At 43.4% G+C, this 15,302-nt stretch overlaps 1 protein-coding gene across 3 annotated transcripts in view; it reads right to left on the reverse strand.

Moving 5' to 3' along the window:
- Window positions 1-221: 221 nt before the first annotated feature.
- The window catches only part of parvg (parvin, gamma), a 56,240-nt gene continuing 41,159 nt past the window's right edge, over window positions 222-15,302 (reverse strand). The window contains exons 10-14 of one of the 3 annotated variants that reach the window (XM_041216011.1): window positions 14,724-14,792; window positions 10,711-10,794; window positions 7,335-7,436; window positions 6,505-6,577; window positions 222-722 (exon numbers count right to left, since the gene is read on the reverse strand). In XM_041216011.1, coding sequence (XP_041071945.1) covers window positions 649-722; window positions 6,505-6,577; window positions 7,335-7,436; window positions 10,711-10,794; window positions 14,724-14,792 — 402 coding nt within the window. In that variant the 3' untranslated portion in view covers window positions 222-648. The remainder of the gene's footprint in view (window positions 723-6,504; window positions 6,578-7,334; window positions 7,437-10,710; window positions 10,795-14,723; window positions 14,793-15,302) is intronic. The other 2 variants (XM_041216012.1, XM_041216013.1) reach the window with 2 other exon arrangements.

Here is a 15,302-nt window from a genome sequence, read left to right on the forward strand (position 1 = left end):
ATTCATTTGCTGAGGTGGCAGAGCAGCTTAGTAGGAATGCTTATTTTTAATAATTGTTGACATTTCAGTGCTTGAGTTTATAGAAGCCACGCAGTTTACCATGATATGTTAGTATAATTGTTCACCTGCCCAGCTGAAAAACAACGCCCTTCAAGAACAGTACTTCAGTGGCACATGCTATTGTTAAGATTATTTCAGCAAAAACAATGAGAATGCACAGGGGCTTGTTAACTTTTATTGACAGGTTGAGTCACCAGAATGCAAGTGTTAAAGAAGAACTGAAATTGTTGCATTTTGTTGTAAAATGTTATTCAATGCTTAATGAGCTCAGCTTAATTTCTTTATATTAACCAGGTCCCTTGTCGTTGGACCTTTTTTAATTACAGTGTGAGTTTACTCAATGTTTGTTATATTTACAAATCACAAGTTATGAAATCTCAGTATTCTTAAAAAATGTGCTGCTTGATAATTTCAGTTAATTATTCGGAGATAAAATAGGCAGTGGTTTAGGCAATTTGTTCAACAGATCTTGCATGAATGTCTAAATCACCATGTGCATTACAACATTAAACTATTTCCTTCCTTTACTCAATTGACTCTTTCCAATCAACACATTTGAAGGTTGCTTTTGTGCTGCCGGGAACTCCTTCACTTGTCCTTGTACTTTGCAAACAAGCAATGCAAGATTCGGATTGTGGCTTTGCTGTCCAGATTTACGATATCTGTGGAAAGACAGAGAAGAGAGAAAGTTTTCTTTTTAAATGTTTAATCATAAGATAAACACAAAAAGAGGCCAGTGAGCCTACCTTAGCTTCACTGACTGCAGAAACTCCCACTGTTATGGTGCACACTTAAGTGGGTGCAGTTACGTTTTCTGTATACATTACTAGAGGTGGAATAATGCAATACATCATGTGATTCAGACTTAGTTTGCTGTGAGGGAACAAAGCAGGTCAAACGTGTATATAAATTCTCCAACTCTGAAATACTGCTGCCAAATTCTCAACTCCTTAATAAATGAACCGGTGTATTAACCAATTCCTTATTTGTGGTTGATGTTTATTTGTTAGTAAGCACAAGGAGTAGAAAAATACAACACCCAACATCCCCAATCAAATCATCCAGCTGACTCTACAATTTTCAGAACCCTTATAGGACCTGAATTTCTACTCCAAATCTCGATTATTTGTCACATGAATGAAATTTTCCTGATATCTGATCGAAATTTGTTTTTTCGTCCATATGTATTTTTGCCCCTTTTGTTCTCTTATGGCTTGAAACAATGCTCCAGAGTTATTTGCTAAACACCATACTTTTGTAAGATCTTGTGTCTGAAAAGACAAATGACAGCCTGCGCAAAAACAGAAATACCTGGAAAAACTCAGCAGGTCTGGCAGCATCGGCGGAGAAGAAAAGAGTTGATGTTTCAAGTCCTCATGACCCTTCAACAGAACTAAGATTAGCTCTGTGCTGTTTCTGTGATTAACCCCGTCCTGAATCTCTCTTTTTAACCCTGCACTTACTCTGTCTTATTTACCCCATGCTGACTGCCTCTGATTAACCCCGTGATGACTCTCTCTGATTAACCCCATGCTGTCTCTGATTAACCCCATGCTGACTGTCTCTGATTAACCCCGCACTGACTTTCTGATTAACCTTGTGCAGACTCTTTGTTGACCCAGGGGATGAAAAGAAAAATCTGCTCCATAAAACAGGAAAATCCGAAGTTCTGCAGATGTAATTCCACATTCATTGAGGGTCTAATCCAACAATGCCTTCATTCACAGAGTAAGTGCTTCAGTTTCTTCAACTTACCTCATAACTAAATCCTTGGAAGTTATGAATCCTCTCTATTGTCTAAAACTCTTCAAAAGCATGATGTAACCACAGGGAGTGGTTGAAATGAATTGCATAAGTGTATTCAAGGGGAAACTAGACAAGCATATGAGGGAAATTGGAATAGATGATTACAATGGTAGACTTAGATCAGAAAATATGGGAAGTGAAGAATAAATACTGGCATAGCCTGATTGGCCCGAATGGCCTGTTTATTCTTTTTCAATTCTTTCGTGGGAGGTGGGCATTGCTGGCTGGGCTTGTATTTATTGCCTGCCCCTAGTTGCCCTTGAGAAGGTGGTGGTGAGCTGCCTTCTTGAACTGCTGTAATCCATCTGGTGTATGTACACCCACAATGCTGCTGTGGAGTTCCAGGATTTTGACACAGCGACGGTGAAGGAACAGTGATATAGTTCCAAGTCAGGATGGTGTGTTGCTTGCAGGGGAACTTGCAGATGGTGTTACCATGTCTCTGCTGCCCTTGACCTTTTAGGCTGATTGGAAGATGCTGTCAAAGGAGCCTTGGTGAGTTGCTGCAGTGCATCTTGTATGAAGGACACAGTGCTGCCACTGTGTATCAATGGTGGCGGGAGTAAATGTTAAGTTGGTAAATGGGGTGCCAATCGCGTGGGCTGCTTTGTCCTGGGTGGTATCGAGCTTTGAGTGGTGTTGGAGGATCAGTTCATCGAGGCAGGTGGAGGGTATTCCATCACACTCCTGACTTGTGCCTTGGATAGGCTTTGGGAAGCCAGGAGGTGAGTTGCTCACCATAGGGTTCCTAGCCTCTGACCTGAACTTGTAGCCACAGTATTTATATTGCTGATCCAGTTCAGTTTCTGGTCAATGGTAACCCTCAGGATGTGGATAGTGGGGGATTCAGTGATGGTAATGCCACTGAATGTCAAGGGGAGATGGTCGTTGCCTCACAGTTGTGTGGTGTGAATGTTACTTGTCACTTATCAGCCTAAGCCTGGATGTTGTTGAAGTCTTGCTGCATATTGACACTGACTGCTTCAATAGCTGAGGAGTTTCAAATGGTATTGAACATTGCACAAGCATCAGCAAACATCCTCGCTGCTGACCTTTTGATGGACGGAAGATCATTGATGAAGCAGCTGAAGATGGTTGGGCCTAGAATACGACCCTGAGGAACTCCTACAGTGATGTCCTGGGAATAAGGTGATTGACCCCCAACAACCACAACTACCTTTCTTTGTGCTGGTTATGGCTCCAACCAGTGGACAGTTTTCCTCCTGATTTCCACTGACTTCAATTTTGCTGGGGCTCCCTGATGTCACACCCCAGTCAAATGCTGCCTTAATGTCAAGGGCAGTCACTCTCATCTCTGTGCCATGTATGCTATGTAATCCTTCAAACCTGAATATTTTTGTTCAGTAGTTAAAAATGGACACTGTACTCCAGGTATAATCTGACCAGAGCGTTATCCCATTTCACTGTGACTTATTGACTACTGACTTAGTAATGTAATATAGTGCTCTCTTTGTTTTTATTGCTGCTCTTCATTAGCTAGGCATTTTAAGGGAAAATATATCAACACATGCTACACTTTCTTCTTGCAATCTTCCCTTTTCACTCAATTTTCTAATATAATTTCAATTCCACTTCTTATGAAATTGCTTTTAACTTTAACTTAAATAACCATTCCAATTTTTTCCCACAAGAAGTCTGTTTAATAGTGTTCAACTCTGTGTTAAACCTTATACAAAAACAAAATACTTCAGATAATGGAAATCTGAAAAACAGAAAATACTAGAAATGCTCAGCAGGTCTGGCAGGATCTGTGGAGAGAGAAACAGAGTTGATGTTTCAGGTCTGCGGCCTTCCATCAAAAAACTTTAAACCTTGTCTTATGACTGCTCTACACCTAGCAGCATAGATCAGCGCACATGCCAAACGTGTATTCCTGTAATCCAGAGCAATGCAACTGTGAGGGGAAGCACCAAGCCATAGCACATATAAAAGAATAAGAAAACACGAGTCACACATGGGTTTGCAAAGGCAATCGTGTGGTCTTTGTTGTTTGGAAAAATTTTGCTTCTATCATGTATTAAATGATGGTGCTGTGTATACTAGCTGCTCCAGGTTCATTTGTATTTCATGTGTGTGGTGTCCTGCTTTGGATTTGAATCGACTGGCTGCTATCAAGGGAGTTTGTGCTCATATGGGCCCCTCTGAACAGCCTTATTTGGTGCCTAACCATTGGTACATGCACAGGCAGCTCTAGTGATGATGTGTGCAAGATATTAAGAAGGGGCAAGTGAGGCAAAGATGTTATCATATAGCAAATTCCACATTCCTGGTCAGTTGGTGTCACCCTACCATCCAAAGTCTGTCACACATTGGCTTCCACAGCTGGCTGGCAGGACTATTCCTCCTTGACCTCAGGCTTGTCATCAGAGGATGTGGCTCATTCTATTAGATCATCATCTGCCAGGGCCTCCCCTCTTTAGAGCACCAGGTTGTGTAAGGTACAGCAGACCACGAAGATTATGTGGATTTCTCACCGGGGTCATCTCTTCAATTACTGCATCACCAAGGCTCCTTCAAAAGCACCTTCCAAACCCATGACCACTACCATCTAGAAGGACAAGGGCAGCAGATAAACAGGAACACCACCACCTGGAAGTTCCCCTCCAAGCCACTCACTATCCTGACTTGGTAATATATCACCATTCCTTCACTGTCGCTGGGTCAAAATCCTGGAACTCCCTTCCTAACAGCACTGAGGGTGTACCTACACCACATGGACTGCAGCGATTCAAGGCGGCAGCTCACCATCACCTTCTTAAGAGCAATTAGGGATGGGTAATAAATGCTGGTAATAAAAGCCGACATCCCATGAATGAATAAAAAAAAGGTATCCCCAGTCTCCAAGAAGCCAGCTAACCAAAGGTTCTGATGGGCAGAGCATCTCTGGCACCTGGGAGTATCCAAGGATGTATGAGTCATGACAACTCCCAGAATAATGGCAGATGCCTGCATGATCCTCTGGCAATGGTCACAGACAAGCTGAACATTGAGTGAATGGAAACTTTCCTACTGACAAATGCCCTTGGCCATCCCGATGGAGTTTTGATAGCCATGCGTTTGCAATCGATGCCTTCCTTGTACTTTGGGGAATTCAGCTATACAAAGTCTCTGGCTTTATTAGCCTGACTAGCATTTTGTGCTGAATGTAATGAATTCATTTGCATGCCTGAACAATGCACCTGTCACTACCTTGATGCAATAGTGTGTTGCTAGTTCTGAGATGCCGCAAATGTCTCCAGCTGATGCCTGGAATGACCCAGATACAAAAAATTCAAGGTGACTGTCAGCTTCAAAACGACAGACATAGAGTGGCCACCAACACAATTGGAACTAATCTTCTCAACCAGCAGGCCACAGGAGAATGTGACTGTCTCCCTGGAGGGATGCAGTCTTCGAAGGCACCAACATCTACAGGTGGGTCATCCTTTGCCAGGTACACAATGTGGGCAGAATAGTGTCTATTCCTACCTCTGCCTGCTTGATATTGCTGTCTCTGTTCTGCAGGCCTTTGCGCCTTTGTGGTCTGCCTGGATCACAGGGTATACCTATGCCTGGACAGCTGCCCTCTTCTGTCTTCTTATCCTTTCCTCCTCACTGGATGAGGAGCCTCCTTCAGAGTGCAATATCTCCATGGGCAACAGTGAGCTCCGGATGCTATGCTGGAGTCAGACACCATTATAGCCTTGTCTGTAAGTCTCCTTCCTTCTCAATCTCTCCTTTTGGCAGACTCAAAAACTGAATATATGTAGTGAAAAAACTGGCAAATGCTGCCACCTTCCCCAGCAGATCTGCTGTTAAATGCAGCCAAGGTCCCACTTGCAGCCCTTTTTATCTGCCCTTGCACCACCTTCTCATACCTGATGTGACTCACTTCCAAAGTTTTTCCCATGTGCCTATTGATAAGTGGAGTGGGCCACATAAAATCAGCTCTTTTGAGTACAAACCCATTTCCATCTGTTTCAGATGAAGTTACATTGTTTCATAGTTTGCCATTGTGAGAGTTGAACTCTTGATCTTGGGGTTACAAACCCACTACCATAACCACTTGGCTATTTAGGCCAAGCCACATAAAATCAGAGTCAATTGCCTTGTTAACAAGCTGAAATGGTCTTTAATTGTTTTTTATTTTAAATGGTGGGCAGGCAGGCTGTCAATTTTTGTGCCTGCCATTTGGGAACATAAAACCCAGCCCTGTGTTTGGATCTTTAAATCTAAGGTTACTGAGGACCAATGCTTTCTATAGAAACCTTTTCTTTCAGCTGATCCATTTTCCTCAGGTAATCAAGAAGAATCCGGTATAAACGTCTCATCAATAACAAAGTTTCCAATCTATGTTAATTAATATTCAAATGAGCAAATCTATATTCTACTTTGTGGTGATCCCGTTAGCCCAGTTCAGATGGATTCCAGTTTCTAGCCAGACTAAAATTCATTGTCATGTAACACTGATGGAATCTGAAATAGCTGCCTTGAGACCTCCACATATCACACAGTCCAAGAAATAAAATATGCAACAAATATCACAGCAGTTTCTCTACTGCATCATACTATTAATATTCAACACTCAGGTTTTAAAAAGTGAAAAAGGCCTCCTTATTTTTCTACATGCTCACTAACCTTCAGGATTGACTGGATATTTCAACAGTCCTCTCTCTTTAAGAAGCTCCAGCACAAATGTGACATTGTGAAGCTGCAATCAAGAACAGCAAATGTTATACTGTAATGTGTTTCTGAGTGCAGGGAAAGGAAGTTGTCAGGATTTCATTCAAGAAATAATAAAGTGAATTTAGGTTGAAAATTTAGATTAAATCATGTGTTTTGCCCTAGAATTTTTGTAGAAACTAGACAGTTTCTTATCTCCCCCCCCACCGACCTTCCTGAATTCAAGTAAATCCAACTAAGCTAAAGATCAGAGATTCTGAGACTCATTAAGATGAAGTGATGAGCTGTGAAAGTTTTCATACGGGCATTTTAAAAGCTTCACATCACATGAACCTCGAACATGAGCTGGTGAAGTCACATATTAAGTTAAATGAAGATCTAGGATATGGAAATTTATAGTTATGTATAAAGCCTAAACTATATGTTTTACCCATGTAGTACCTCAGTAAACTATCACATCACAGCAGCAAGCTGCGCTACAATGTAATGGAAAGCAAGTTTGTACCAATGATTCATCACAAGATGGCTGTCTGTGGGAGACTCTGGGCAAAATAGCAGAGCTTCTGCCCAATCAGGAGTGCGATTTAATTAAGTTGACTCCACATTGCATGCAGTGACCAAGTCCACCCGCTCCAAGTAAAACTCAACAATGGACTGAAAAACACCCATCAGAAGTCTGGCTCAGAAACCTACAAGAGGTTGTTTGTTTCCCTTTCAACTGAGGGCTCAAGAGAGCAAAAAGACTAAAAAGGAAACAAGTACAAGAGGGGTATTTTAGAACTCACCTTTTCCTTCTGACATGAAGGGTTTAAAAAATATTCACTCAGATGAATGAAGTAGCCTTCTAGCTGCCCAATTAACAGAACCAGGATCACCCCATTGGAAAACTGGTAATGAACAGAAAATCAATTGGTCTATTTTCAGATGATGAACATTTAACTAATACAAAAACAGAAACAGAAATACCTGGAAAAACTCAGCAGGCCTGGCAGCATTGGCAGAGAAAAGTACAGTTGACGTTTCGAGTCCTCATGACCCTTCAACAGAACTAAGTAAAATTAGGAAAGGGGTGAAATATAAGCTGGTTTAAGGGGGGTGGGGTGGTTTGTTGGGACAAGCAGCCAGTGATAGGTGGAGATAACCAAAAGCTGTCACAGACAAAAGAACAAAGAGGTGTTGAAGGTGGTGATATTATCTAAAGGAATGTGCTAATTAAGAGTATAAGACAGGACAGATAAGGTACAGACAGCTCTAGTGGAGGTGGGAGAATACTGAAAGGTAGAAGTAAACAATGGTGGAAATACATTTAAAAATAATGGAAATAGGTGGGAAAAGAAAAAATCTATATAAATTGTTGGAAAAAACAAAAAGGAGGGGGAAGAAATGGGAAGGGGGTGGGGATGGAGGAGAGAGTTCAAGATCTAAAATTGTTGAACTCAATATTCAGTCCAGAAGGCTGTAAAATGCCTAGACGGAAGATGAGGTGCTATTCCTCCAGTTTGCATTGAGCTTCACTGGAACAATGCAGCAAGCCAAGGACAGACATGTGGGCAAGAGAGCAGGGTGGAGTGTTAAAATGGCAAGCGACAGGGAGGTCTGGGTCATGTCTGCGGAGAGACCGAAGGTGTTCTGCAAAGCGGTCACCCAGTCTGCGTTTGGTCTCTCCAATGTAGAGGAAACCGCATTGGGAGCAATGAGTGCAGTAGACTAAGTTGAGGGAAGTGCAAGTGAAATGTTGCTTCACTTGAAAGGAGTGTTTGGGCCCTTGGACGGTGAGGAGAGAGGAAGTGAAGGTGCAGGTGTTGCGTCTTCTGTGTTGCATGGGGTGGTGCCATGGGAGGAGGAGTAGGGGGTGATGGAGGAGTGGACCAGGGTGTCACGGAGGGAACGATCGCTACAGAATGCCACCGGGGGGGTGAAGGGAAGATGTGTTTGGTGGTAGCATCATGCTGGAGTTGGCGGAAATGGCGGATGATGATCCTTTGAATACGGAGGCTGTTGGGGTGATAAGTGAGGACAAGGGGGACCCTATCATGTTTCTGGGAGGGAGGAGAAGGCGTGAGGGCGGATGCGCAGGAGATGGACCAGACACTGATGAGGGCCCTGTCAACTACCATGAGTGGAAAACCTCGGTTAAGGAAGAAAGAGGACATGTCAGAGGAACAGTTTTTGAAAGTAGCATCATCAGAACAGATGTGACAGAGGCGAAGGGACTGAGAGAATGGGATGGAGTCCTTAGAGGAAGCGGGGTGTGAGGAGCTGTAGTCGAGGTAGCTGTGGGAGTCGGTAGGCTTGTAATGGAAACAGAATTACCTGGAAAAACTCAGCAGGTCTGGCAGCATCGGCGGAGAAGAAAAGAGTTGACGTTTCGAGTCCTCATGACCCTTCGACAGTTCTGTCGAAGGGTCATGAGGACTCGAAACGTCAACTCTTTTCTTCTCCGCCGATGCTGCCAGACCTGCTGAGTTTTTCCAGGTAATTCTGTTTTTGTTTTGGATTTCCAGCATCCGCAGTTTTTTTGTTTTTAGGCTTGTAATGGATATTGGTGGACAGTCTATCACCAGAAATTGAGACAGAGAGGTCAAGGAAGGGAAGGGAAGTGTCAGAGATGGACCATGTGAAAATGATGGAGGGGTGGAGATTGGAAGCAAAATTAATAAATTTTTCTAGGTCCCGACGAGAGCATGAAGCAGCATCGAAGTAATCATCGATGTACCGGAGAAAGAGTTGTGGGAGGGGGCCGGAGTAGGACTGGAACAAGGAATGTTTCACATACCCCATAAAGAGACAGGCTTGGCCGGGCCCATGCGGGTACCCATAGCCACACCTCTTATTTGGAGGAAGTGAGAGGAGTTAAAGGAGAAATTGTTCAGTGTGAGAACAAGTTCAGCCAGACGGAGGAGAGTAGTGGTGGATGAGGATTGTTCGGGCCTCTGTTCGAGGAAGAAGCTGAGAGCCCTCAGACCATCCTGGTGGGGGATGGAGGCGTAGAGGGATTGGACGTCCATGGTGAAGAGGAGGCGGTTGGGGCCAGGGAACTGGAAATTGTTGATGTGACGTAAGGTGTCAGAGGAATCACGGATGTAGGTGAGAAGGGACTGGACAAGGGGAGAGAGAAGGGAGTCAAGATAGCAAGAAATGAGTTCCGTGGGGCAGGAACAGGCCGACACGATCGGTCTGCTGGGATAGTCCTGTTTGTGGATTTTGGTTAGGAGGTAGAAGCAGGCCATCCGAGGTTGGGCGACTATCAGGTTGGAAGCTGTGGAAGGAAGATCTCCAGAGGAGATGAGGTCAGTGACAATCCTGGAAACAATGACTTGATGTTCAGTGGTGGGGTCATGGTCCAGGGAGAGGTAGGAGGAAGTGTCTGCGAGTTGACGCTCACTCTCCGCGAGGTAGAGGTCAGTGCGCCAGACAACAACAGCACCACCCTTTTCAGCGGGTTTGATGACAATGTTGGGGTTGGACCTGAGAGAAAGGAATGCAGTAAGTTCATGGAGAGAAAGGTTAGAATGGGTGAGAGGAGCAGAAAAATTGAGACGACTAATGTCACGCCGACAGTTCTTAATGAAAAGATCAAGAGAAGGTAAGAATCCAGAGGGAGGGGTCCAGGTGGAGGGCGAATATTGGAGGTGGGTAAAAGGATCCGTTGAATGGGGAGAGGACTCCTGCCCAAAGAAGTGAGCCCGGAGACGAAGACGGCGGAAGAAGAGTTCAGCATCGTGCCGAGCCCGAAATTCATTGAGATGAGGGCGTAAGGGTGTGAAACTAAATACTTTGCTGAGCACTGAATGTTCAGTGTCGGAGAGGGGAAGGTCAGGGGGTATGCTGAATATACGGCCGGGGCTGGGATTGGAAGACGGGGTGGGGACGGAGGGACAGGCAGGGGTGGAGGGTCCTAGATGGGTGTTGGTGTCAATGAATTGTTGGAGCTTGCGTTCCTTAGCACTTCAGAGAAAGAGAAAAAGTTTCTTGTTGAGGCGTCGGATGAGACGAAGAATAAAATGAAACTGGGGGCATGCGCAGCTTTGAGAAAGGGTGTGGCAGTGCTGCTGGAGGGAGAGGTCAAGTGTGTTCATATGGCGGTGCATGGCACTGAGTGTGGATCTCAGAATGCGATGGGAACAGCAGTCCGAGGAGCGTTTTATGTCCCGGAGATACCTGTAATCCTGGGTGGGTTCGAAACATGAGGGATGGAATTTCAGTTGAAATCCACGTCGGGTAAGCCGGAGACGGAGACAGCCACTGAGAAAGGAATAATGGCTGTGAAAGTGGGTTTTAATAAACACCTTGTCAAACACCAGGAGAGAAAGATTTTTTCTTTTCCCACCTATTTCCATTATTTTTAAATGTATTTCCACCTTTGTTTCTTTCTACCTTTTCGTATTCCCCCACCCCCACTAGAGCTATCTGTACGTTATCTGTCCTGTCTTATATTCTTAATTAGCACATTCCTTTAGATAATATCACCACCTTCAACAACTCTTTGTTCTTTTGTCTGTAACAGCTTTTGTTTATCTCCATCTATCACTGGCTGCTTGTCCCAACAAACCCCACCCCACCCCCACCCCTTAAACCAGCTTATATTTCACCCCTTTCCTAATTTTACTTAGTTCTGTTGAAGGGTCATGAGGAATCGAAACGTCAACTGTACTCTTCTCTGTCAATGCTGCCAGACCTGCTGAGTTTTTCCAGGTATTTCCGTTTCCATTTTTGATTTGGATTTCCAGCATCCGCAGTTTATTGTTTTTAACATTTAACTAATGTTTAGATGCATTCCACAAGCTTTTTCTAATATTGATTGAAGCATTGTATTAGTAACAATGTATAAGAGAGTTGGATAACAAATTAAACTAAATTCAAGGCACTTACTTACTGAAATCAGTCACTCCATAAACTGGATGATCTTAGACAGACTTGTTATTATTCTGTATTTTAGTTTTTTAAACTTCAAAGCGTTGTTGTGTGGAAGATTAGGTTAGATGCACAGTGAGAAGACGATAGTAATGGTTACAGATCATGGAGCTGATCACTCAGTACTGTCCACACTTGCTCCAGATGCACTATTTCTAGCTTCATTGATATGTTTTTTCCAAACCTTCTCCTGGTCCCGTTGGTGCTATTTCAAGATGGGTTATGATTCTAAAGGTGCTCGTAACCCTCGGGCATTCAGCCACCTGGCCCATCAACCAACTACCTGGCTGCTTATTGTGACTGAGCTGATTCAGTTATTTTTGGCAGGCCATTAAACTGAGAGCATGAGAGCTGAGCCTGCACCCAGCCTCACTTAACACCCACACACAAGAAATCACTGAACTGCAGAATCCTATTTACATATCCCCACCCTAATTCAGGTCACCAAGAACTATTGCAGCACCTCTACCACTGCACCAGTTAAATCAGTGCACTCAACACTTAGTTGGACTGTGTGGCTCAATTCCTCATTGAGTAGAGCTTTTCCCCATGGAATTACCAGGCAACCAGCGTTTACACAGGTGTCTTCTATTCACATAAATAGAAGATAGTGTGAAGTATGATGATGATTTTCATAAGCTAGGCCTCATCATATCTCAGTAATACTTCTCAAGTCTAAATGGAGGCCATTTCCTGTACTTTTCCTGTACAGCTGTGGCTCAGTGATAGCACTCTCACTTCTCAGTTTCACTCCTGAGGTCGGAGCACATAATTCAGTGCAGTACTGAGGGAGTGTTACATTGTTGGTGCTGGTGTCTTTTGAATGAGAGGTTAACTGAGGTTTCATCTGCCTTCTCAAGTGGTCGTAAAAAAATCTCATTGCGTTACTTCAAGGAAGAGCAGAGGAGTTCTCCTCCATGCCCTCGCCAATATTTGTCCTTCAATCAAAGTCACTGAAGATTATCAGGAATTATCCCATTGCTGTTTGAAGGAGCTTGCTGTTTGTAAATTGATTGTTGTGTTTCCTATGTTACCACATTGACCACACTTCAAAAAGTCCTTCATTGGCTGTAAAGCACTTTGGGAAGTTCTGAAGTCACAAAAGATTGCAGTATAAATGCAAGACTTGCTTCTTATTTTGTTTTTAAATAAAGAACCTGAGAGATTTCTATTTTTATTGTCCTAATAAATCGGTTGGAATTCATTTCTGATGCCATTTTGTCAGAGAATGCCATGAGAAAGCAGTTCCAAATCAGAATACTACTCTTCACAGTTAAGCCTTTGGGAAGGTCTGCAGATCTGTCTGGTCACTGTGATAGACTGCAGCTACTTATTGTTGTGATTACTTGCTGGGCATATCTCAGCTTCTGAGCAAGCACATCCAGATGGGGCTCTGCCCAAAGGCTCCCTTCTGGGCCCCAAACCAGTACCGTACACATGCACCACATTTGCAGCTGTGCATCTTCCTAGCCACCAGAGCACATTTCCGCCCAGCTGTTCTATGTGCAGAGGAGGACAGGAACTCAAGGCAAGGTCAGGCTAATGGGTGGCGGGGTGGAGGGATGGAGGTGGGGTGTGCGTTGGGGTGGCAGTGGGTCTGGAATTCAGGGCAGGCTAGGGATGAAAGAGAAGGATCTGAAACTAACATGGGTGGGGAGTAAAGGGAGAAGGCCTGGAACTTAATGGGAGGTGGAAGAGAGAGAAGAGAAGGCTTTGAAATCAGTAGGAGTAGGGGAAAGAAGGCCCAGAACTTGGGGTAGGAGAAGAGAAAGTGTTTGGAACTCAGACAGGAGTCAAGGAAGGAGGAGGATAGGAAACTGGGAAGAACAGGGGAGGAAGTAGGAAGAGTGAAGGGCGGCAATATAAACCAAATGGTACAATCTTAAAAGGGGCGTAGAAATAGGGAGACCTGCAGGTAAGTGTAAATAAGTCTGTGAAGGAGGCAGGACAAGCAGAGAAGGCTGTTAAAAGGCTTACAGGACCATAAAAACATAAGGAATGGAGGAGTAGACCATACAGTCCCTTGAGCCTGCTCCATCATTGAGCCTGTTTCACCATTCAATATGATCATGGCTGATCTTCTGTCTTAACCCCTCCTTCCTGTTCCCCATATCCTCAATTCCTTGGCTTCACTAATAGAAGCATACAGTACAAAATCAAGGAAGTTATGCTAAACCTTTATAACACTAGTTATTTCAGCTGGAGTACTGTGGCCAATTTTAGGCATCACACTTTAGGAAGGATGTCAAGGCCTTAGACAGGGCACAAAGCATGTTACTAGACTGGTAGCAGTGCTAAAGACCTTAGTCACATGGAGAGACTAGAGAAACTGGAGTTATTCTTCTTAAAAGTAGTATATCCTGCATTTCTGTCACCAAATATTACATTACTGGGGTATTTGCCAGATTCAACTATTCCAATGCTCGCCTGGTCAGCCTCCCACCCTCAATGAACTTGAATTCATCTAAAACTCTACATGTACTCTAACTCACAAAAAGTCCCATTCACCCATCATCCATGTTCACTGACATACACCAGCTCCCGTCCACCAATACCTTGATTTTAAAGTTCTCCTCCTCATATTAAAGTCTCTCCATCCCTCACCTGTTCCTATCTAAACTCAGCAGTGTGAACACTGTACAATCTCTTAACTCAGTACTGTGATGCTGTGCCTGCCAGTCTTGACATGTGATTAATGTTCCCGTGACTGATGCTGCCCGCTAAGTTCATTTTTGTTGTTTATGCTCAGCCTGTCAAGCGGAGATACATTATAAATAGACTATGTTGTGGGTGAGCCGTAATGACAAACATCTGAAATGGTTTTACAACTTGATAAATTAATGTTAATGAGTTTCTTTTGAAGATCAATTGACTCTTCTTTAAGGAACAATTCTGACAACACAAAATTACATCTGCAGAAATGAAATTATTAGTTTCCTCACAAAAGTTACTCTATGACTGTTAAAATCTGTTAGGGGAATCATAGTGAACTTGACTTGCCTACTATTCTGTCACTAAACAAGCATTCTATTGACAGCACAAGTCTTTACTAGGCATGCTCAATATCTGTCAGTTTGATTTTCCACTTCATGGGATTAAAATCTATGTGTACACTGCTCTCTGAAAGTCCCCTTCATAATGGCAGCCATCATTTACATCAAATGTATTATAAACTGTAGCAAAAGCTTTAGATTCTCCACGGATTTGACTACAAATGTGTGTAAAATCCATACCAGGGTATCTAAAAGAAATATACAAACCTGTGTGTTGAGGTCTTTCACAACCACACCTAAACTTCCCAGATGTTTGTTAGTGAAATGAAGCATTGCCTAAAAGAAGAAAGAAATAACAATTTAACTGAGCCAACATCAAGTTATAGAGTCACAGCGACATAAAGTCAATATTACAGAGGAAACCATTCAACCCATCGAGTCCATGCCAGCACTATGCAGAGCAAACAATCAGTCCCATTCCCCCACTCTATCCATATTTCTGTGCAAGTTTATTTCCCTCTAGTGTCTACCCAATTCCCTTTCAAAATCATTGAACTCCTCTCCATTTGTACCACCTCATACGAGTTTCAGGTCATTACCACTCACTGCTTAAAACAGTTCTTCCTCACATTCCACCCCCCCATATATCTTGCACAAAATCTTAAATCTGTGCCCCCTCATCCTATACAAAGACCAAAGAAAAGTAGAGCACAGGAACAGGCCCTTCAGCCCTCCAAGCCTGCGCTGATCATTTGCCTGTCAACTAAAACATTTTGCACTTCCGGGGTCCGTATCCCTCTATTCCCATCCTACCTCATGTATTTGTTAAGTTGCCTCTTAAACACC

Source organism: Carcharodon carcharias, chromosome 21 (assembly GCF_017639515.1).
Source record: "Carcharodon carcharias isolate sCarCar2 chromosome 21, sCarCar2.pri, whole genome shotgun sequence".
NCBI lineage: Eukaryota > Metazoa > Chordata > Chondrichthyes > Lamniformes > Lamnidae > Carcharodon > Carcharodon carcharias.